The 25,202-nt window shown below is 50.5% G+C and overlaps 1 protein-coding gene across 3 annotated transcripts in view; it reads right to left on the bottom strand.

Annotated features, from left to right (window-relative positions):
- LOC134948394 (HAUS augmin-like complex subunit 7) overlaps positions 1–25,202 on the bottom strand; it is an 83,708-nt gene that overhangs the window by 5,362 nt on the left and 53,144 nt on the right. For 2 of the 3 annotated variants that reach the window (XM_063936334.1, XM_063936335.1), the window contains 2 exons: positions 5,634–5,777; positions 770–860 (listed from right to left, as the gene is read on the bottom strand). In XM_063936334.1, the coding sequence (XP_063792404.1) occupies positions 770–860; positions 5,634–5,777 (235 nt within the window). Of the gene's footprint in view, positions 1–769; positions 861–4,186; positions 4,476–5,633; positions 5,778–25,202 lie in introns of those variants that run through there. The other variant, XM_063936336.1, reaches the window with a different exon arrangement.

Below are 25,202 nucleotides of genomic sequence, written 5' to 3'. Positions count from 1 at the left end.
AAGGGGGGGGAGCAAGGGAAACTGGACAAGGTGGGGGGATGCAAGGGAAACAGACAAGGTAGGGGGATGCAAGGGAAACAGGACAAGGTAGGGGGATGCAAGGGAAACAGGACAAGGTAGGGGGATGCAAGGGAAACAGGACAAGAGGATGGGGGAAGGAAGGGGGGGGAGGCAAGGGAAACTGGACAAGGTGGGGGGATGCAAGGGGAACAGGACAAGAGGAAGGGGGGGGGGAGGCAAGGGAAACTGGACAAGGTGGGGGGGATGCAAGGGAAACAGGACAAGAGGATGGGGGAAGGAAGGGGGGAGGCAAGGGAAACTGGACAAGGTGGGGGGGATGCAAGGGAAACAGGACAAGAGGATGGGGGAAGGAAGGGGGGAGGCAAGGGAAACTGGACAAGGTGGGGGGGATGCAAGGGAAACAGGACAAGAGGATGGGGGAAGGAAGGGGGGGGGGTGCAAGGGAAACAGGACAAGAGGATGGGGGAAGGAAGGGGGGGCAAGGGAAACAGGACAAGGTGGGGGGGATGCAAGGGAAACAGGACAAGAGGATGGGGGAAGGAAGGGGGGGCAAGGGAAACAGGACAAGGTGGGGGGGATGCAAGGGAAACAGGACAAGAGGATGGGGGAAGGAAGGGGGGGGCAAGGGAAACTGGACAAGGTGCGGGAATGCAAGGGAAACAGGACAAAGTGGTGAAATAGGATAAGGTGCGGGGATGTAAGGGAAAGATACAGCGATGAAAGGGAAGCAGGACAAGGACATACACACCTCTTCTTTAAGGTCTTGAAGATCCATAGTGATTTTCTGCAATTCCTCTAAATAGTCAGTAATTACATTATCCTTGTCAGCTGGAACTGTCCTGAGAAACCATGAAGACATTACAATAAAAAAAAAAACATCTCAGCATAAAATGTGTGTAGATGTAATCAGACAGGACACAGCTAGGGGGCGCCATGCCAGCACTGCACATGGTATTATTGTGGCAACACTGCAGTGAAGCAGTTTAATGTGCTTAGTTATATATATATATATATATATATATATATATACTTATACTAGGTGCTTCATCGCGCCCTACGGGCGCTCTTCACACCGTCGCAAGGGGCTACGCCCCCTTAACCCTTGCATGCCTTTCTGGGGTTTAATATTTGTATTATATGGAGTATTACCTGCATTCCTTTGTTAGTGGTTAAATATTGCACAATGAAAGGGCGTGCGATGGTGAAGAAGGCGCAGCCCCTTGCGACGGCGTGAACAGCACCTGCAGGGCACGATGTACAGAATGTAGCGGGTGCGGGGGGGACTGCGGATGGTGTCTGTAGATGCTGCGGGTGGAGGGGAGGCAGAAGTGGGGCCCGGATGGGGAAGGTTCGGGAGGTGCTGCGCGTGGGGGAGGGGCAGAGGAGTGGGGGATGCAGATGGGGGAGGGGTCCGGAGGCACTGAAGGTGGGGGAGGGGTAGGGGTGCCACGGGTGGGAGAGGGGCAGGTGTGGGGATGTTGTGGATGGATGAAGGGTTCCGGAGGTGCTGTGGGATGGGAAGGGACGGGAGTGCCGGGGGTGGGGTAGGGGACCGCAGGCACCATGGGTAGGGTAGGGGCAGGTACGGGTGTTGCGGCGGATGGGAAAGGAGGTCCGGAGGTGCTGCAGGTGGTGGAGGGGCAGGTGCGGGGGTGCCATTGGTGGGGGAGGGGTGGGTGAGGGGGGGACCGCTGATGGAGGAGGGTGTCTGCAGATGCTGCGGGTGGAGGGGGGCAGGTGTGGGGGAAGACATATAAGGGGGGTGAATGGTGGAAGGGGCCTGGAGGTGCTGTGGGTGGTGGAGGAGTGGGAGCCACGGGTGGTGTAGGGGGTCTGGAGGCACAGCATGTGGGGGAGGGGTGGAGTGCCGCATGTGGTGGAGGGGAAGGTGCGGAGGTGTGGTGCATTGGGGAGAGGTCTGGAGGCGCTGCGGGTACTGTATATGCCATAAAAGGTAGTTGGAGGGTATGCAGTAACAGGGCCAGGACAGGGGTGACAGGGTCAGTACAGGGTTGACGGGGCCAGGACAGGGGTGACAGGGTCAGAACAGGGGTGACGGTGCCAGGACAGGGGTGATGGGGCCAGGACAGGGGTGACGGGGCCAGGACAGAAATGATAGGGACAGGATAAGGGTGACAGGGCCAGGATAAGGGTGAAAGGGCCAGGATAAGGGTGGCAGGGCAAGGCCAGGGGTGACAGGGACATGACAGAACACAGGGCACGGGAGAGATTGGTATTAGGGACAAAACAGTGGTGACAGACAGATGTGTCTTACCGGAGTCACTGCTGCTAGCTGCTGTTGTTCCACTCCAACCTGTTGGGATCTGCTGCTGCTGGAGACTTGGCATGGCTGACTCTCTCAGGCTGGATTCCTGCTTCCTCTGCCCATCCGCATCCCTCCCCCCCTCCTCAGTCACACACCGCAGACCTCGCGCAGCTGCCGGGCACTGTGGTAAGGTGAGACTGGAAATGACTGGTTAGCCCCCAGGAGATGCTGCGGCTGGAGGGAGGAGGGGGTCATAGCATGCACGTGGCGCGGACCTCACGGCTTCCGTGCACTGTCTTAAGGGGAGACTGGGAGTGACTGGTTAGCTCCCAGGAGACGCTGCGGCTGGAGGGAGTGGGTCAGAGCCTGCAAGCAGCTCGGATTTCTGTAGCGCTACCCGCCAGCTAAAGTGTGTGAAGGAGCTGGGTGCACCTCACTGCGGGTGGCAGTGCTGCAGCTAGCGGTGGGGTTGCTGGGGCTGGAGATAACAGAGGCAGTACGGAACCTGCACAACGGCAGGTGCCCCACTAAACTGCAGCTAAGAAGCGTGGAGTGTGCCAGAAAGTGACGCTCCTCCGCACCAGAGAGACCCTGCTGAGTATGCCGATGTGGGGGGTCAAGCACACAGTGAGCCGGTGCCCATCTGTCTGTATGACATACCCCTCACACACCCCCATACCTCCCAAATGTCCCGATTTTCGCGGGACAGTCCCATTTTTGGGGGTCTGTCCCGCTGTCCCACCCGCGGGTCGCAGTGTCCCGCGGTAACGGGGGGGGTCAGTTGGAAAGCTCCTGTACTCGCTGTTCTGCTTAGCAGAGCAGCGGTGAATAGTGGAGACAGAGGGAGAGGGGGCATCAGGGGGTACGGATTAATGGGGGGGTTCCAGCAGCAGAGCCGGATTAAGGTGGGGGGGGGGGGGGGCAGGGGATACGTACCGTTGGCCCCACAGTTTTAGGGGGCCCCCCGGCTGGAGTAGCTCTGTCCCAGCTCAGAAGCTCCCCCCCCCCCCGTCCTGCCAGCAACAGTGGCAGCATTGTGCTACAGTCAGCACACGCTGCTGCATATTGGCAGGTCTGTGGTGTTGCAGGGAGGCAGCAGCCTCCCTGCTTTCTTCTCCCTGTGCGGGTGTGTAGGGGGGAGCGACCACCTCCTCTGGATTTGGCCCTAGCTGAAAGGCCAAAATCCCATCAAAAAAAAAAAAAAAAAATCGAAATTTGCATAATCAGCCCCTGGGAGCATGCCAGCAGCTCACAGAGCGCTGGGCATGCTCCCTCACTGACGAAAACGGGGCCCTCCCGTGAAGCCACGCCCCCTTTTCGCCGAGTGTGTTTCCCTCCTTCTGCCTGGAGAAAGCTCCTGCAGAAAGCTGGGAGGTCTGCACCCCTGCCTGTGCCATGCCCAATGCCCATGCTATCTGCTTCTGCTCCTAGTCTCCTGTAGATTTGGCCAGATCTCTGTGACTCATTTGACTAACTCCGCCCAGTGTTGTAACTCCGCCCAGCGTTAGCAAATGAATCACAAGGTCACAGAATAGGGCTATTATATAGGAGATATATATATACATACATATATATATATATATATATATATATATATATATATATATATACATATACACACATATATACACACATACACTATATATATATATATATATATATATATATATATATATATATATATATATATATAGTGTATGTGTATATAGTGTATGTGTATATAGTGTATGTGTATATATATATATATATATATATATATATATATATATATATATATATATATATATATATATATACATATATACATATATACACACACACACACACACACACACACACACACACACACACACACACAGCAGGCCTGTAAAGTTGTTTCTATGCGGCATACAGAAAGGCAGACAAAATCTGCCATTAATCAATTAGTTTTATTATTTGTGCCACACGCTGTATGCAGTGCTGTACATGGGGCAGACATGAAACCAAACGGCACAAGTACAATATGGAACAGATAACCACTGCATAGTACATAGCATGAATACATGACCGTAACACCACTGACAGAGACAGGAGTACAGGGGTAAGTGTAGGGCGAGCTGCAGTCTGTAGAAACACGTGGCGGGGGAGGCCACAGTTCTCTATGATCCTACACCCATCAGATGGGCGAGCACTGGAGGCATGGATAGAGCTAGGGTGAGAATATTATATATCAGAGACTGGTAGAACACTGGAGGCATGGATAAAGCTAGGGTGAGAATATTATATATCAGAGACTGGTAGAACACTGGAGGCATGGATAGAGCTAGGGTGAGAATATTATATATCAGAGACTGGTAGAACACTGGAGGCATGGATAGAGCTAGGGTGAGAATATTATATATCAGAGACTGGTAGAACACTGGAGGCATGGATAGAGCTAGGGTGAGAATATTATATATCAGAGACTGGTAGAACACTGGAGGCATGGATAGAGCTAGGGTGAGAATATTATATATCATAGACTGGTAGAACACTGGAGGCATGGATAGAGCTAGTGTGAGAATATTATATATCAGAGACTGGTAGAACACTGGAGGCATGGATAGAGCTAGGGTGAGATATTATATATCAGAGACTGGTAGAACACTGGAGGCATGGATAGAGCTAGGGTGAGATATTATATATCAGACTGGTAGAGCACTGGAAGCATGGATAGAGCTAGGGTGAGAATATTATATATCAGAGACTGGTAGAACACTGGAGGCATGGATAGAGCTAGGGTGAGATATTATATATCAGAGACTGGTAGAACACTGGAGGCATGGATAGAGCTAGGGTGAGATATTATATATCAGACTGGTAGAGCACTGGAAGCATGGATAGAGCTAGGGTGAGAATATTATATATCAGAGACTGGTAGAACACTGGAGGCATGGATAGAGCTAGGGTGAGATTATTATATATCAGAGACTGGTAGAACACTGGAGGCATGGATAGAGCTAGGGTGAGAATATTATATATCAGAGACTGGTAGAACACTGGAGGCATGGATAGAGCTAGGGTGAGATATTATATATCAGAGACTGGTAGAACACTGAAGGCATGGATAGAGCTAGGGTGAGATATTATATATCAGAGACTGGTAGAACACTGGAGGCATGGATAGAGCTAGGGTGAGATATTACATATCAGAGACTGGTAGAACACTGGAGGCATGGATAGAGCTAGGGTGAGAATATTATATATCAGAGACTGGTAGAATATTATATATCAGAGACTGGTAGGAGGTGGAGAGGATGGTATTCTGTAACTACAGCGGCATTAACCTGCTCAGCATATACATGCATATATAACAAGCATGCCATACCGTTTCTGCTGCTCCTCTGTGAGCAAGTTGGGTTTCAGGTCGGCCGGCCAGGGGTTGCATTCAGGCGTGAGGGTGGCCTGGAAGTGGGCGCTAGAGAACAGCTCTCTCAAAAACTCCTCATTCTCACGGGCACAAGAAACAGCGCTGCAAGAGGAAACGACATGAGCCAATGATAAGAAAGCAAACAAGCCACAAAAATAAGGTCAATGATAAAGCCGACACCCTATGTGCATACAGTAACAGTGCCAGTAGCTGGGGCTATTCCCATGTGCATACAGTAGCAGTGCCAGTAGCTGGGGCTATTCCCATGAGCATACAGTAGCAGTTCCGGTAGCTGGGGCTATTCTCATGTGCATACAGTAACAGTGTCGGTAGCTGGGGCTATTCCCATGTGCATACAGTAACAGTGCCAGTAGCTGGGGCTATTCCCATGTGCATACAGTAGCAGTGCCGGTAGCTGGGGCTATTCCCATGTGCATACAGTAGCAGTGCCGGTAGCTGGGGCTATTCCCATGTGCATACAGTAGCAGTGCCGGTAGCTGGGGCTATTCCCATGTGCATACAGTAACAGTGCCAGTAGCTGGGGCTATTCCCATGTGCATACGGTAGCAATGCCGGTAGCTGGGGCTATTCCCATGTGCACAGCAGTGCCGGTAGCTGGGGCTATTCCCATGTGCACACAGTAGCAGTGCCGGTAGCTGGGGCTATTCCCATGTGCATACAGTAGCAGTGCCGGTAGCTGGGGCTATTCCCATGTGCATAGCAGTGCCGGTAGCTGGGGTTATTCCCATGTGCATAGCAGTGCCGGTAGCTGGGGCTATTCCCATGTGCACAGCAGTACCGGTAGCTAGGGCTATTTCCATGTGCACAGCAGTGCCGGTAGCTGGGGCTATTTCCATGTGCACAGCAGTGCCGGTAGCTGGGTCTATTTCCATGTGCATAGCAGTGCCGGTCGCTGGAGCTATTCCCATGTGCATACAGTAGCAGTGCCGGTAGCTGGGGCTATTCCCATGTGCATAGCAGTGCCGGTAGCTGGGGCTATTCCCATGTGCATAGCAGTGCCGGTAGCTGTGGCTATTCCCATGTGCACAGCAGTGCCGGTAGCTGGGGCTATTCCCATGTGCACAGCAGTGCCGGTAGCTGGGGCTATTTCCATGCGCATAGCAGTGCCGGTAGCTGGGGCTATTCCCATGTGCACTGCAGTGCCGGTAGCTGGGTCTATTTCCATGCGCATAGCAGTGCCGGTAGCTGGGGCTATTCCCATGTGCATAGCAGTGCCTGTGGCTGGGGCTATTCCCATGTGCACAGCAGTGTCGGTAGCTGGAGCTATTCCCATGTGCATACAGTAGCAGTGCCGGTAGCTGGGGCTATTCCCATGTGCATAGCAGTGCCGGTAGCTGGGGTTATTCCCATGTGCACAGCAGTGCCGGTAGCTGGAGCTATTCCCATGTGCACAGCAGTGCCGGTAGCTGGGGCTATTCCCATGTGCATAGCAGTGCTGGTAGCTGGGGTTATTCCCATGTGCATAGCAGTGCCGGTAGCTGTGGTTATTCCCAAGTAATCTTATGGCTTCATCACCATAAATGCCTGTAGCTCTTCCTTCCTATCACCTCCGAGTATCATTGTAATAAATTGCGCGGCTCCCTATTGACACTTCCTAGTAATGGAATTTCCCATCTTACAGTGAGTTTTGTTTTTTTCCAAATGCCCCAAAGGTCACTTCAGAATAGCTGGTGGCTAATCAGGTGTAGACACCCTATGCGCAACATGGGATTGGATAAACCTTGCGCCAAGAAAGTCCTGATTCTTTGGACCATAAGTTTGCAGAAAGAGAACAATCTTTAAAAAAATAATATACAGGTATTTTAACAAATTTCTCTTTACAATCCATGGACTGTAACTAAAATAAAAATGAAATTGTAACAAAAGAAAAAAAATAAGATTTTACTTACCGGTAAATCTATTTCTCGTAGTCCGTAGTGGATGCTGGGGACTCCGTAAGGACCATGGGGAATAGACGGGCTCCGCAGGAGACAGGGCACTTTAAGAAAGAATTTGGATACTGGTGTGCTCTGGCTCCTCCCTCTATGTCCCTCCTCCAGACCTCAGTTAGAGAAACTGTGCCCGGAAGAGCTGACAGTACAAGGAAAGGATTTTGGAATCCAGGGCAAGACTCATACCAGCCACACCAATCACACCGTATAACTTGTGATAAACTTACCCAGTTAACAGTATGAACAACAATAGAGCATCAGATCAACCCTGATGCAACTATAACATAACCCTTTTGTAAGCAATAACTATATACAAGCATTGCAGAAGAAGTCCGCACTTGGGACTGGCGCCCAGCATCCACTACGGACTACGAGAAATAGATTTACCGGTAAGTAAAATCTTATTTTCTCTAACGTCCTAGTGGATGCTGGGGACTCCGTAAGGACCATGGGGATTATACCAAAGCTCCCAAACGGGCGGGAGAGTGCGGATGACTCTGCAGCACCGAATGAGCAAACACAAGGTTCCCCTCAGCCAGGGTATCAAACTTGTAGAACTTTGCAAAAGTGTTTGAACCTGACCAAGTAGCTGCTCGGCAAAGCTGTAACGCCGAGACCCCTCGGGCAGCCGCCCAAGAAGAGCCCACCTTCCTTGTGGAATGGGCTTTTACTGATTTTGGCAGCGGCAATCCAGCCGCAGAATGAGCCTGCTGAATCGTGTTACAGATCCAGCGAGCAATAGTTTGCTTTGAAGCAGGAGCACCCAGCTTGTTGGATGCATACAGGATAAACAGCGACTCAGTTTTCCTGACTCTAGCCATTCTGGCTACATAAACCTTCAAAGCCCTGACCACATCTAGTAACTCGGAATCCTCCAAGTCATGAGTAGCCACAGGCAGCACAATAGGTTGGTTCATATGAAAACATGATACCACTTTTGGCAGAAATTGCGGACGGGTCCGCAATTCTGCCCTGTCCATATGGAAAACCAGATAGGGGCTTTTATGTGACAAAGCCGCAAATTCTGACACACGCCAAGCTGAAGCCAAGGCTAATAGCATGACCACCTTCCACGTGAGAAATTTTAACTCCACTGTTTTAAGTGGCTCAAACCAGAGTGACTTCAGGAAACTCAACACCACGTTAAGATCCCAAGGTGCCACTGGAGGCACAAAAGGGGGCTGAATATGCAGCACTCCCTTAACAAACGTCTGAACTTCAGGTAGAGAAGCCAGTTCTTTTTGAAAGAAAATGGATAGGGCCGAAATCTGGACCTTAATGGAACCCAATTTTAGGCCCAAAGTCACTCCCGACTGTAGGAAGTGAAGGAAACGGCCCAGCTGGAACTCCTCCGTAGGGGCATTCCTGGCCTCACACCAAGCAACATATTTTCGCCATATACGGTGATAATGTTTAGCCGTCACGTCCTTCCTAGCCTTTATCAGCGTAGGAATAACCTCATCCAGAAGGCCTTTTTCTGCTAGGATCCGGCTTTCAACCGCCATGCCGTCCAACGCAGCCGCGGTAAGTCTTGGAACAGACAGGGCCCCTGTGCAACAATCCTGTCTTAGAGGCAGAGGCATGGGTCCTCTGTGAGCATTTCTTGCAGCTCTGGATGCCAAGTCCTTCTTGGCCAATCCGGAACAATGAGTATTGTTCTCACTCCTCTTCTTCTTATGATTCTCAGCACCTTGGGTATGAGAGGAAGAGGAGGAAACACATAAACAGACTGGAACACCCACGGTGTCACTAGTGCATCTACAGCTATCGCCTAAGGGTCTCTTGACCTGGCGCAATACCTCTGTAGCTTTTTGTTGAGGCGGGATGCCATCATGTCTACTTGTGGCAGTTCCCACCGACTTGCAATCTGCGTGAAGACTTCTTGATGAAGTCCCCACTCTCCCGGGTGGAGGTCGTGCCTGCTGAGGAAGTCTGCTTCCCAGTTGTCCACTCCCGGAATGAACACTGCTGACAGTGCTCTTACGCGATTCTCCGTCCAGCGAAGAATTCTGGTGGCTTCCGCCATCGCCACCCTGCTCCTTGTGCCGCCTTGGCGGTTTACATGAGCCACTGCGGTGATGTTGTCTGACTGAATCAGCACCGATTGGTCGCGAAGCAGGGTCTCCGCTTGACATAGGGCGTTGTATATGGCCCTTAGTTCCAGGATATTGATGTGAAGGCAAGTCTCCTGACTTGACCACAGACCTTGGAAATTTCTTCCCTGTGTGACTGCCCCCACCCTCGGAGGCTTGCGTCCGTGGTCACCAGGACCCAGTCCTGAATGCTGAATCTGCGGCCCTCGAGAAGGTGAGCACTCTGCAGCCACCACAGGAGAGACACCCTGGCCCTGGGGGATAGGGTGATCAGCCGATGCATTTGTAGATGTGATCCGGACTACTTGTCCAACAGATCCCATTGAAAGGTCCTCGCATGGAACCTGCCGAAGGGAATGGCCTCGTATGATGCCACCATCTTTCCCAGGACTCGCGTGCAGTGATGCACCGACACCTGTTTTGGTTTTAATAGGTCTCTGACCAGTGTCATGAGCTCCTGAGCCTTCTCCATCGGGAGATAAACCCTCTTCTGGCCTGTGTCCAGAATCATGCCCAGGAAGGGCAGACGAGTCGTAGGAATCAACTGCGACTTTGGAATATTTAGAATCCAGCCGTGCTGTTGTAACACTTCCCGAGAACATGCTACGCTGATCAGCAACTGCTCTCTGGACCTCGCCTTTATGAGGAGATCGTCCAAGTATGGGATAATTGTGACTCCTTGCCGTCGCAGGAGCACCATCATTTCCGCCATTACCTTGGTAAATATTCTTGGTGCCGTGGAGAGACCAAACGGCAACGTCTGGAATTGGTAATGACAATCCTGTACCACAAATCTGAGGTACTCCTGATGAGGTGGATAAATGGGGACATGAAGGTAAGCATCCTTTATGTCCAGAGACACCATAAAATCCTCCCCTTCCAGGCTTGCGATGACCGCTCTGAGCGATTCCATCTTGAACTTGAACCTTTTCAGGTATATGTTCAGGGATTTTAAATTCAATATGGGTCTGACCGAACCGTCCGGTTTCGGTACCACAAACATGGTCGAATAGTAACCCTTTCCTTGTTGAAGGAGGGGAACCTTGACCACCACCTGCTGAAGATACAATTTGTGAATTGCAGCTAACACTATTTCCCTCTCTAAGGGGGAAGCTGGCAGGGCCGATTTGAGGTAACGGTGAGGGGGCATCTCTTCGAATTCCAGCTTGTATCCCTGAGACACAATCTCTATAGCCCAGGGATCCACCTGGGAGTGAACCCACTTGTGGCTGAAATTTCAGAGACGCGCCCCCACCGGGCCTAGCTCCGCCTGTGGAGCCCCAGCGTCATGCGGTGAATTTAGTGGAAGCCGGTGAGGACTTCTGTTCCTGGGAACTAGCTGTATTGTGCAGCTTCTTTCCTCTACCCCTGCCTCTGGCAAGAAAGGACGCACCTCGGACTTTCTTGCCTTTTTGTGATCGAAAGGACTGCATTTAGTAATACGGTGCTTTCTTAGGTTGTGAGGGACCCTTCTGGCAGAAATCGACATTGCATTTATTCTAGAGCCCAGTAGGCTAATGTCTCTTTGAGCATCTCTCATATATAGGACAGCGTCTTTTATATGCCCCAGGGTCAGTAATATAGTATCCTTGTCCAAGGTATCAAGTTCCTTAGATAAGGTATCCGTCCATGCTGCTACAGCACTACACATCCAGGCCGACGCAATCGCCGGCCTTAGTAAGGTACCTGAATGTGTATAAATGGACTTCAGGGTACCCTCCTGCTTTCTATCCGCAGCATCTTTTAGGGTGGCCGTATCCTGTGACGGCAGGGCTACCCTCTTGGATAAGCGTGTTAAAGCTTTGTCTACCCTAGGGGAGGATTCCCAGCGTAACCTGTCCGTTGGTGGGAAAGGATACGCCATAAGCATCCGTTTGGAAATCTGCAGTTTTTTATCTGGAGATTCCCAAGCCTTTTCACATAACTCATTTAGCTCATGTGAAGGGGGAAAGGTCACCTCTTGCCTTTTTTCCCCATACATATAAACCCTCTTGTCAGGGACTGGGGTTTCCTCTGTGATGTGCAACACATCCTTCATTGCTATAATCATATAACGGATGGCTTTAGCCAATTTAGGCTGTAACTTTGCATCATCGCCATCGACACTGGAGTCAGAATCCGTATCAACAATTTGGGATAGTGGGCGCTTCTGAGACCCTGACGGCCTCTGCGACATAGGATCAGGCATGGGCTGAGACCCCGGCTGTCCTAAGGCTTCAGCTTTAGCCAACCTTTTATGCAAGGAAGTAACATTATCATTTAAAACCTTCCACATATCCATCCAATCGGGTGTCGGCGGCGACCCCACATTCATTTGTTCCCGCTCTGCTTCCACATAGCCTTCCTCGTCAAACATGCCGACACAAGCGTACCGACACACCACACACACAGGGGATGCTCTTTTTGAAGACAGTTCCCCCACAAGGCCCTTTGGAGAGACAGAGAGAGCGTATGCCAGCACACACCCCAGCGCTATATGTCCCAGGAATCCTACAGTAACTTAGTGTTAACCCAGTAGCTGCTGTATATACTGTTTTTGCGCCTAAATTATGTGCCCCCCCCCCCCCTCTCTTTTTACCCTCTTCTACCGTGTTTCTGCAGGGGAGAGCCTGGGGAGCTTCCTCTCAGCGGAGCTGTGGAGAGAAAATGGCGCTGGTGAGTGCTGAGGAAGAAGCCCCGCCCCCTCAGCGGCGGGCTTCTGTCCCACGTCTCTGTGTAAAAATATGGCGGGGGCCCATGCATATATACAGTGCCCAACTGTATATATGCCCACTTTTGCCAAGAGGTCTCTAATTGCTGCCCAGGGCGCCCCCCCCTGCGTCCTGCACCCTACAGTGACCGGAGTATGTGGGTGTAGTGTGGGAGCAATGGCGCACAGCTGCAGTGCTGTGCGCTACCTCATATGAAGACTGGAGTCTTCTGCCGCCGATTTCGAAGTCTTCTTGCTTCTGTCACCGGCTTCTGTCTTCCGGCTCTGCGAGGGGGACGGCGGCGCGGCTCCGGGATCGGACGACAAAGGGTGAGATCCTGTGTACGATCCCTCTGGAGCTAATGGTGTCCAGTAGCCTAAGAAGCAGGACCTATCTTCAGTGAGTAGGGCTGCTTCTCTCCCCTCTGTCCCACGTAGCAGAGAGTCTGTTGCCAGCAGATCTCTCTGAAAATAAAAAAAACCTAACAAAATACTTTCTTTTATAGCAAGCTCAGGAGAGCTCACTGAACAGCACCCAGCTCGTCCGGGCACAGATTCTAAGTGAGGTCTGGAGGAGGGACATAGAGGGAGGAGCCAGAGCACATCAGTATCCAAATTCTTTCTTAAAGTGCCCTGTCTCCTGCGGAGCCCGTCTATTCCCCATGGTCCTAACGGAGTCCCCAGCATCCACTAGGACGTTAGAGAAAATAAGATTTTACTTACCGATAAATCTATTTCTCGTAGTCCGTAGTGGATGCTGGGACTCCGTAAGGACCATGGGGAATAGCGGCTCCGCAGGAGACAGGGCACAAAATAAAAGCTTAAGGATCAGGTGGTGTGCACTGGCTCCTCCCCCTATGACCCTCCTCCAAGCCTCAGTTAGGATACTGTGCCCGGACGAGCGTACATAATAAGGAAGGATCTTGAATCCCGGGTAAGACTCATACCAGCCACACCAATCACACCGTACAACTCGTGATCTGAACCCAGTTAACAGTATGATAAATGCAAAGGAGCCTCTGAAAAGATGGCTCAAACAATAATAACCCGAATTTTTGTAACAATAACTATATACAAGTATTGCAGACAATCCGCACTAGGGATGGGCGCCCAGCATCCACTACGGACTACGAGAAATAGATTTATCGGTAAGTAAAATCTTATTTTCTCTGACGTCCTAGTGGATGCTGGGACTCCGTAAGGACCATGGGGATTATACCAAAGCTCCCAAACGGGCGGGAGAGTGCGGATGACTCTGCAGCACCGAATGAGAGAACTCCAGGTCCTCCTCAGCCAGGGTATCAAATTTGTAGAATTTAGCAAACGTGTTTGCCCCTGACCAAGTAGCTGCTCGGCAAAGTTGTAAAGCCGAGACCCCTCGGGCAGCCGCCCAAGATGAGCCCACTTTCCTTGTGGAATGGGCTTTTACTGATTTTGGCTGTGGCAATCCTGCCACGGAATGTGCAAGCTGAATTGTACTACAAATCCAACGAGCAATCGTCTGCTTTGAAGCAGGAGCACCCAGCTTGTTGGGTGCATACAGGATAAACAGCGAGTCAGTTTTCCTGACTCCAGCCGTCCTGGAAACATATATTTTCAGGGCCCTGACAACGTCTAGCAACTTGGAGTCCTCCAAGTCCCTAGTAGCCGCAGGCACCACAATAGGTTGGTTCATGTGAAATGCAGAAACCACCTTAGGTAGAAATTGAGGACGAGTCCTCAATTCCGCCCTGTCAGAATGAAAAATTAAGTAAGGGCTTTTATATGATAAAGCCGCCAATTCTGACACCCGCCTGGCTGAAGCCAAGGCTAATAGCATCGACACCTTCCACGTGAGATATTTTAAGTCCACAGTGGAAAGTGGTTCAAACCAATGTGATTTTAGAAAACTCAATACAACATTGAGATCCCAAGGTGCCACTGGAGGCACAAAAGGAGGCTGTATGTGCAGCACCCCTTTCACAAATGTCTGAACTTCAGGTACTGAAGCCAGTTCTTTCTGGAAGAAAATCGACAAGGCCGAAATTTGAACCTTAATGGACCCTAATTTTAGGCCCATAGACAGTCCTGTTTGCAGGAAATGCAGGAAACGACCCAGTTGAAATTCCTCTGTAGGGGCCTTCTTGGCCTCACACCACGCAACATATTTACGCCAAATGCGGTGATAATGTTTTGCGGTTACTTCCTTCCTGGCTTTGACCAGAGTAGGGATGACTTCTTCTGGAATGCCCTTTTCCTTTAGGATCCGGCGTCCAACCGCCATGCCGTCAAACGCAGCCGCGGTAAGTCTTGGAACAGACAAGGCCCCTGCCGTAGCAGGTCCTTTCTTAGAGGTAGAGGCCACGGTTCGTCCGTGAGCATCTCTTGAAGTTCCGGGTACCAAGTCCTTCTTGGCCAATCCGGAACCACGAGTATAGTTCTTACTCCTCTCCTTCTTATGATTCTCAATACTTTTGGTATGAGAGGCAGAGGAGGGAACACATACACTGACTGGTACACCCACGGCGTTACCAGAGCGTCCACTGCTATTGCCTGAGGGTCCCTTGACCTGGCGCAATATCTGTCCAGTTTTTTGTTTAGACGTGACGCCATCATGTCCACCTTTGGTTTTTCCCAACGGTTTACAATCAGGTGGAAGACTTCCGGGTGAAGTCCCCACTCTCCCGGGTGAAGGTCGTGTCTGCTGAGGAAGTCTGCTTCCCAGTTGTCCACTCCCGGAATGAACACTGCTGACAGTGCTATCACATGATTTTCCGCCCAGCGAAGAATCCTTGCAGCTTCTGTCATTGCCCTCCTGCTTCTCGTGCCGCCCTGTCTGTTTACGTGGGCGACTGACGTGATGTTGTCCGATTGGATCAACACCGCCTGACCCTGAAGCAGAGGTTTTGCTTGACTTAAGGCATTGTAAATGGCCCTTAGTTCCAGAATGTTTATATGAAGAGATGTTTCCATGCTTGACCACAAGCCCTGGAAATTCCTTCCCTGTGTGACTGCTCCCCAGCCTCTCAGGCTGGCATCCGTGGTTACCAGGATCCAATCCTGAATGCCAAATCTGCGGCCCTCTAGAAGATGAGCACTCTGCAGCCACCACAGGAGAGACACCCTTGTCCTTGGCGACAGGGTTATCCGCTGATGCATCTGAAGATGCTAACCGGACCATTTGTCCAGTAGATCCCACTGAAACGTTCTTGCATGGAATCTTCCGAATGGAATCGCTTCGTAAGAAGCCACCATTTTTCCCAGGACCCTCGTGCACTGATGTACTGAGACCTGTCCTGGTTTTAGGAGGTTCCTGACTAGCTCGGATAACTCCCTGGCCTTCTCCTCCGGGAGAAACACCTTCTTCTGGACTGTGTCCAGAAAATTTCCTAGGAACAGTAGACGTGTCGTTGGAATCAGCTGCGATTTTGGAATATTTAGAATCCACCCGTGCTGACGTAACACTACCTGAGATAGTGCCACTCCGACTTCTAACTGTTCCCTGGTTCTTGCCCTTATCAGGAGATCGTCCAAGTAAGGGATAATTAAGATGCCTTTTCTTCGTAGAAGAATCATCATTTCGGCCATTACCTTGGTAAAGACCCGAGGTGCCGTGGACAATCCAAACGGCAGCGTCTGAAACTGATAATGACAGTTTTGTACTACAAACCTGAGGTACCCTTGGTGAGAAGGGTATATTGGGACGTGGAGATAAGCATCTTTGATGTCCAGAGACACCATATAGTCCCCTTCTTCCAGGTTCGCTATCACTGCTCTGAGTGACTCCATCTTGAATTTGAACCTTTTTATGTAAGTGTTCAAAGATTTCAGATTTAAGATTGGTCTCACCGAGCCGTCCGGCTTCGGTACCACAAACAGCGTGGAATAATACCCCTTTCCCTGTTGTAAGAGGGGTACCTTGATTATCACCTGCTGGGAATACAGCTTGTGAATGGCTTCCAAAACTGCCTCCCTGTCGGAGGGAGACTTTGGTAAAGCAGACTTCAGGAACCGATGAGGGGGAAACGCCTCGAATTCCAGTTTGTACCCGTGATACTACCTGTAGAATCCAGGGATCCACTTGCGAGTGAGCCCACTGCGCGTTGAAATTCTTGAGACGGGCCCCCACCATATCTGAGTCTGCTTGTAAAGCCCCAGCGTCATGCTGAAGACTTGGCAGAAGCAGAGGAGGGCTTCTGCTCCTGGGAAGCGGCTGCATGGTGCAGTCTTTTTCCCCTTCCTCTGCCCCGGGGCAGAAAAGAATGGCCTTTTGCTCGCTTGTATTTATGGGAACGAAAGGACTGAGTTTGAAAAGACGGTGTCTTTTTCGGTTGATGTGAAGTGACCTGGGGTAAAAAGGTGGATTTTCCAGCCGTTGCCGTGGCCACCAGGTCCGATAGACCAGCCCCAAATAACTCCTCCCCTTTATACGGCAATACTTCCATGTGCCGTTTGGAATCTGCATCCCCTGACCACTGTCGCGTCCATAACGCTCTTCTGGCAGAGATGGACATAGCACTGACTCTTGATGCCAGGGTGCAAATATCCCTCTGTGCATCACGCATATATAGCAATGCATCCTTTAAATGCTCTATAGTTAACAAAATACTGTCCCTATCCAGGGTATCAATATTCTCAGTCAGGGAATCCGACCATGCGACTCCAGCACTACACATCCAGGCTGAGGCGATTGCTGGTCGCAGTATAACACCAGTATGTGTGTATATACTCTTTAGGATATTTTCCAGTCTTCTATCAGCCGGTTCTTTGAGGGTGGCCGTATCAGGGGACGGTAACGCTACTTGTTTAGATAAACGTGTGAGCGCCTTATCTACCCTAGGGGGTGTTTCCCAGCGCGTCCTAACCTCTGGCGGGAAAGGATATAGTGCTAATAATTTATTAGAAATTAGCTGTTTTTTATCGGGGAAAACCCACGCTTTATCACACACCTCATTTATTTCATCTGACTCAGGAAAAACTATTGGTAGTTTTTTCACCCCCCACATAATACCCTTCTTTGTGGTACTTGTAGTGTCAGAAAGGTTCAATGCCTCTTTCATTGCTGTGATCATGTAACGTGTGGCCCTGCTGGACATCACGTTTGTCTCGTCACCGTCGACACTAGACTCAGTATCTGTGTCTGGGTCTGTGTCGACCCACTGAGGTAACGGGCGTTTTAGGGCCCCTGACGGTGTCTGAGACGCCTGGACAGGCACTAATTGATTTGCCGGCTGTCTCATGTCGTCAACAGTTTTTTGCAAATTGCTGACATTATCACTTAATTGTTTAAATACAATCATCCAGTCAGGTGTCGACTCCCGAGGGGGTGACATCACTAACACAGGCAACTGCTCCGCTTCCACCTCATTTTCCTCCTCATACATGTCGACACACGCGTACCGACACACAGCACACACACCGGGAATGCTCTGATAGAGGACAGGACCCCACTTAGCCCTTTGGAGAGACAGAGGGAGAGTCTGCCAGCACACACCCAGCGCTATATATATATATATATATATATATATATATATATATATATATATATATATATATATATATATATATATATATATATATATATATATATATATATACAGGGATAACCTTATATAAGTGTTACTCCCTTATAGCTGCTGTTAATATATTTATTTGCTGCCAAACGTGCCCCCCCTTCTCTTTTTTACCCTGATTCTGAAGCAGGACTGCAGGGGAGAGTCAGGGAGCCGTCCTTCCAGCGGAGCTGTGAGGGAAAATGGCGCTTGTGTGCTGAGGAGATAGGCTCCGCCCCTTCACGACGTCCTTATCTCCCGCTTTTTCTGTGTAAAATGGCAGGGGTAAAATACATCCATATAGCCCAGGAGCTATATGTGATGTATTCTTTTTAGCCACCTAAGGTATATACTGTAATATTGCGTCTCAGGGCGCTCCCCCCCCAGCGCCCTGCACCCTCAGTGACCGGAGTGTGAAGTGTGCTGAGAGCAATGGCGCACAGCTGCCTTAGTCTGAAGACAGGATCGTCTTCTGCCGCCGATTTCACCGGACCTCTTCGTCTCTTCTGGCTCTGTAAGGGGGACGGCGGCGCGGCTCCGGTGACCCATCCAGGCTGAACCTGTGATCGTCCCTCTGGAGCTAATGTCCAGTAGCCTAAGAAACCCGATCCACTCTGCACTCAGGTGAGTCCGTTTCTTCTCCCCTTAGTCCCACGATGCAGTGAGCCTGTTGCCAGCAGGACTCACTGAAAATAAAAAATCCTAAACTAAACTTTTATTCTAAGCAGCTCAGGAGAGCCACCTAGATTGCACCCTTCTCGGCCGGGCACAAAAATCTAACTGAGGCTTGGAGGAGGGTCATAGGGGGAGGAGCCAGTGCACACCACCTGATCCTTAAGCTTTTATTTTGTGCCCTGTCTCCTGCGGAGCCGCTATTCCCCATGGTCCTTACGGAGTCCCAGCATACACTAGGACGTCAGAGAAAAACAAATTAGAAACAAAATTAGGGACAGCATGGATGGTGTAGTGGTTAGCATTACTCACAGCACTGAGGTCATGGGTTTGATCCACACCATGTCCCTTACTGTGTGGAGTTTGTATATTCTCCCTGTGCTTATGTGGGTTTCCTCCTTACTAGATATACATTTCCTGAGCTACTCAGCCATGAGATTGTTATGGGACCATTTAGGCTGCTGCTAATATAGCTACATAGCGAATTACATAGAACCACCCATCTAGGGCGAAACCCCAGACACTGCTTCAGCCACACATCGGGATTAAAGTCAATGTCCAAGGCTTATTTATGTCAGAGGAAATAGGTAATTAATTACCTATCTGCAAATCCTTTTCTCGTAGTCCCTAGAGGATGCTGGGGTCCACATTAGTACCATGGGGTATATATGGGTACCTTGGGAGCCATGGGCACTTTAAGAGTTTGAGAGTGTGGGCTGGCTCCTCCCTCTATGCCCCTCCTACCAGACTCAGTCTAGAAACTGTGCCCGAGGAGACTGTCGAAGTCGAAAATATTATACTCACATGCATCAAGTACAAACACCACACAGAGTGGCCTCCGTGCGGGTGCTTGTGCTGCCGTGCGTGCGCATGCCCGCACGCTGCGTACATTGGCTCACGAAGCCCTGCGTACTAGCGCATGGTATGAGTAAATATGGTAGCATACGCATTTGCATGGAAAAGCCACAAAGACATAACTGACATTTCATCCACGTAGTGCATAATTTACACATAGCCCACACACACACCATACCAGCAAGGTACATTTACTTTAGAAATGGAACAATAGAGATATTCAACTTTACAGGATGTGAGGGGACAGAAAATAAGATTTTACTCACCGGTAAATCTATTTCTCGTAGTCCGTAGTGGATGCTGGGTACTCCGTAAGGACCATGGGGAATAGACTGGCTCCGCAGGAGACTGGGCACTTCTTTAAAGAAAAGATTAGGTACTACATCTGGTGTGCACTGGCTCCTCCCTCTATGCCCCTCCTCCAGACCTCAGTTAGGGAAACTGTGCCCGGAAGAGCTGACATTACAAGGAAAGGATTTGGAATCCAGGGTAAGACTCATACCAGCCACACCAATCACACCGTACAACTCGTGATAACTATACCCAGTTAACAGTATGAACAACAACTGAGCCTCATTAAACTGATGGCTCAGAACAAAAAACCCTATAGTTAAGCAATAACTATATACAAGTATTGCAGAATTCCGCACTAGGGACGGGCTCCCAGCATCCACTACGGACTACGAGAAATAGATTTACCGGTGAGTAAAATCTTATTTTTTCCGACATCCTAGTGGATGCTGGGGACTCCGTAAGGACCATGGGGATTATACCAAAGCTCCCAAACGGGCGGAAGAGTGCGGATGACTCTGCAGCACCGAATGAGCAAACTCAAAGGTCCTCCTCAGCCAGGGTATCAAAACTTGTAGAATTTTGCAAACGTGTTTGATCCCGACCAGGTAGCAGCTCGGCAAAGTTGTAAAGCCGAGACCCCTCGGGCAGCCGCCCAAGAAGAGCCCACCTTCCTCGTGGAATGGGCTTTGACTGATTTAGGATGCGGCAGTCCAGCCGCAGAATGTGCAAGTTGAATCGTGCTACAGATCCAGCGAGCAATAGTCTGCTTAGAAGCAGGAGCACCCAGCTTGTTGGGTGCATGCAGGATAAACAGCGAGTCAGTTTTTCTGACTCTAGCCGTCCTGGAAACATAGATTTTCAGGGCCCGGACTACATCCAGCAACTTGGAAGCCTCCAAGTCCCGAGTAGCCGCAGGCACCACAATAGGTTGGTTCAAATGAAACGCTGATACCACCTTAGGGAGAAATTGGGGACGAGTCCTCAATTCTGCCCTGTCCATATGGAAGATCAGATAGGGGCTTTTACATGACAAAGCCGCCAATTCTGACACACGCCTAGCCGAAGCCAAGGCCAAAAGCATGACCACTTTCCACGTGAGATATTTCAACTCCACAGTCTGAAGTGGCTCAAACCAATGTGATTTTAGAAAATCCAACACAACGTTGAGATCCCAAGATGCCACTGGAGGCACAAAAGGGGGCTGAATATGCAGCACTCCCTTAACAAACGTCTGAACTTCAGGCAGTGAAGCCAGTTCTTTTTGAAAGAAAATCGACAGGGCCGAAATCTGGACTTTAATGGATCCCAATTTTAGGCCCATAGTCACTCCTGACTGTAGGAAGTGCAGAAATCGACCTAGCTGAAACTCTTCTGTTGGGGCCTTCATAGCCTCACACCAAGCAACATATTTTCGCCATATGCGGTGATAATGTTTTGCAGTCACATCCTTCCTAGCTTTTATCAGCGTAGGAATGACTTCAACCGGAATGCCCTTTTCCATCATGATCCGGCGTTCAACCGCCATGCCGTCAAACGCAGCCGCGGTAAGTCTTGGAACAGACAGGGCCCCTGCTGTAGCAGGTCCTGTCGGAGCGGCAGAGGCCAAGGGTCCTCTGAGATCATTTCTTGTAGTTCCGGGTACCAAGTCCTTCTTGGCCAATCCGGAACGATGAGTATAGTTCTTACTCCTCTCTTTTTTATTATCCTCAGTACCTTTGGTATGAGAGGAAGAGGAGGGAACACATAAACCGACTGGTACACCCACGGTGTCACTAGAGCGTCCACAGCTATCGCCTGAGGGTCCCTTGACCTGGCGCAATATCTTTTTAGCTTTTTGTTGAGGCGGGACGCCATCATGTCCACCTGTGGCCTTTCCCAACGATTTACAAACAGCTGGAAGACTTCTGGATGAAGTCCCCACTCTCCCGGGTGGAGGTCGTGCCTGCTGAGGAAGTCTGCTTCCCAGTTGTCCACTACCGGAATGAACACTGCCGACAGTGCTATCACGTGATTTTCCGCCCATCGGAGAATCCTTGTGGCTTCTGCCATCGCCATCCTGCTTCTTGTGCCGCCCTGTCGGTTTACATGGGCGACCGCCGTGATGTTGTCTGACTGAATCAGCACCGGCTGGTTTTGAAGCAGGGGTTTTGCCTGACTTAGGGCATTGTAAATGGCCCTTAGTTCCAGAAAATTTATGTGTAGGGAAGCCTCCTGACTCGACCATTGTCTTTGGAAGTTTCTTCCCTGAGTGACTGCCCCCCAACCTCGGAGGCTTGCATCCGTGGTCACCAGGACCCAGTCCTGAATGCCGAATCTGCGGCCCTCGAGAAGATGAGCACTCTGCAGCCACCACAGCAGAGACACCCTGGCCCTCGGGGACAGGGTGATCAGCCGATGCATCTGAAGATGCGATCCGGACCACTTGTCTAACAGATCCCACTGAAAGATCCTTGCATGGAACCTGCCGAAGGGAATCGCTTCGTAAGAAGCTACCATCTTTCCCAGGACTCGCGTGCAGTGATGCACCGACACCTGTTTTGGTTTCAGGAGGTCTCTGACCAGAGATGACAACTCCTTGGCCTTCTCCTCCGGGAGAAACACCTTCTTCTGTTCTGTGTCCAGAATCATACCCAGGAACAGCAGACGCGTCGTAGGAACCAGCTGCGACTTTGGGATATTCAGAATCCAGCCGTGCTGTTGTAGCACTTCCTGAGATAGTGCTACTCCGACCAACAACTGCTCCATGGACCTCGCCTTTATAAGGAGATCGTCCAAGTACGGGATAATTATAACACCCTTCTTTCGAAGGAGTATCATCATTTCGGCCATTACTTTGGTAAATACCCTCGGTGCCGTGGACAGACCAAACGGCAACGTCTGGAATTGGTAATGGCAGTCCTGTACCACAAAACGGAGGTACACCTGGTGAGGTGGGTAAATGGGGACATGTAGGTAAGCATCCTTGATGTCCAGTGATACCATGTAATCCCCCTCTTCCAGGCTTGCAATAACCGCCCTGAGCGATTCCATTTTGAACCTGAACTTCCTTATATAAGTGTTCAAGGATTTCAAATTTAGAATGGGTCTCACCGAACCGTTTGGTTTCGGTACCACAAACATTGTGGAATAGTAACCCCGTCCCTGTTGAAGGAGGGGAACTTTGATTATCACCTGCTGGAGGTACAGCTTGTGAATTGCCGCCAGTACTACCTCCTCCCTGTCCTGGGGAGTAGCTGGCAAAGCTGATTTGAGGTAACGGCGAGGGGGAGACGTCTCGAACTCCAGCTTGTATCCCTGAGATACCACTTGTAGAACCCAGAGATCCACCTGTGAGCGAACCCACTGGTCGCTGAAGTTCCGGAGACGGGCCCCCACCGCACCTGGCTCCACCTGTGGAGCCCCAGCGTCATGCGGTGGACTTAGTGGAAGCAGGGGAGGATTTTTGTTCTTGGGAACTGGCTGTATGGTGCAGCTTTTTCCCTCTACCCCTGCCTCTGGGCAGAAAGGACGCGCCTCTAACCCGCTTGCCTTTCTGAGGCCGAAAGGACTGTACTTGATAATACGGTGCTTTCTTAGGCTGTGAGGGAACCTGAGGTAAAAAAGTCGACTTCCCAGCTGTTGCTGTGGATACGAGGTCCGAAAGACCGTCCCCAAACAATTCCTCACCCTTATAAGGCAAAATTTCCATGTGCCTTTTAGAATCAGCATCACCTGTCCACTGCCGAGTCCATAATACTCTCCGGGCAGAAATGGACATTGCATTAATTCTAGATGCCAGCCGGCAAATGTCCCTCTGTGCATCTCTCATATATAAGACTACGTCTTTAATATGCTCTATGGTTAGCAATATAGTGTCCCTGTCAAGGGAATCAATGTTATCAGACAGGGAATCAGACCACGCTGCTGCAGCACTACACATCCATGCTAAAGCAATAGCAGGTCTCAGTATAGTACCTGAGTGTGTATACACAGACTTCAGGATAGCCTCCTGCTTTCTATCTGCAGGCTCCTTTAAGGCGGCCGTATCCTGAGAAGGCAGTGCCACCTTTTTTGATAAGCGTGTGAGCGCCTTGTCCACCTTAGGGGATGTCTTCCAGCGTAACCTATCCGTTGGCGGGAAAGGGTACGCCATTAATAACCGCTTAGAAATTACTAGTTTCTTATCTGGGGAACCCCACGCTTCTTCACACAATTCATTTAACTCATCAGATGGGGGAAAAGTCACTGGCTGCTTTTTCTCCCCAAACATAATACCCTTTTTTGTGGTAACCGGGTTAATGTCAGAAATGTGCAACACATTTTTCATTGCCGTAATCATGCATCGGATGGCCCTAGTGGATTGTACATTTGTCTCATCCTCGTCGACACTGGAGTCAGACTCCGTGTCGACATCTGTGTCTGCCATCTGAGGTAGCGGGCGTTTGAGCCCCTGACGGCCTCTGAGATGCCTGGGCAGGCGCGGGCTGAGATGCCGGCTGTCCCAAAGCTGCGTCATCGAACCTTTTATGCAAGGAGTTGACACTGTCGGTTAATACCTTCCACATATCCATCCACTCAGGTGTCGGCCCCGCAGGGGTCGACATCACACTTATCGGCACCTGCTCCGCCTCCACGTAAGCGTCCTCATCAAACATGTCGACACAGCCGTACCGACACACCGCACACACACAGGGAATGCTCTGACTGAGGACAGGACCCCACAAAGTCCTTTGGGGAGACAGAGAGAGAGTATGCCAGCACACACCAGAGCGCTATATAACAATGTAACAGTATTACAATATATACACAAAGTGAATTTTCCCCCTATAGCTGCTTATATCACAATTTTGCGCCTAAATTTATGTGCCCTCCCTCTCTTTTTTACCCTTTCTGTAGTGTATACTGCAGGGGAGAGAGCCTGGGGAGCGTCCTTCCAGCGGAGCTGTGAAGAGAAAATGGCGCTGGCTGTGCTGAGGAAGATAGCCCCGCCCCTTCAGCGGCGGGCTTCTCCCGCTTTTTATAACATTAATGGCGGGGGTTTCTGCACATATACAGTGTTATACACTGTATTATGTGCTTTTTTGTGCCAAAAGGTATACTAATTGCAGCCCAGGGCGCCCCCCCCCCCCCCCCAGCGCCCTGCACCCACCAGTGACCGGAGCGTGTGGTGTGCTGTGGGAGCAATGGCGCACAGCTGCAGTGCTGTGCGCTACCTTATTGAAGACCGGAGTCTTCAGCCGCCGATTTTCTCCGGTTTCTTCCGTCTTCTGGCTCTGCAAGGGGGACGGCGGCGCGGCTCTGGGAACGGACGATCGAGGTCGGGCCCTGTGTTCGATCCCTCTGGAGCTAATGGTGTCCAGTAGCCTAGAAGCACAAGCTAGCTGCAAGCAGGTAGGTTTGCTTCTCTCCCCTAAGTCCCACGTAGCAGTGAGTCTGTTGCCAGCAGATCTCACTGAAAATAA

This window comes from Pseudophryne corroboree, chromosome 8 (genome assembly GCF_028390025.1).
Source record: "Pseudophryne corroboree isolate aPseCor3 chromosome 8, aPseCor3.hap2, whole genome shotgun sequence".
Lineage (NCBI taxonomy): Eukaryota > Metazoa > Chordata > Amphibia > Anura > Myobatrachidae > Pseudophryne > Pseudophryne corroboree.
The sequence above is the reverse complement of the archived record's forward strand: the minus strand, read 5'-3'. Positions and strand labels throughout refer to the sequence as shown.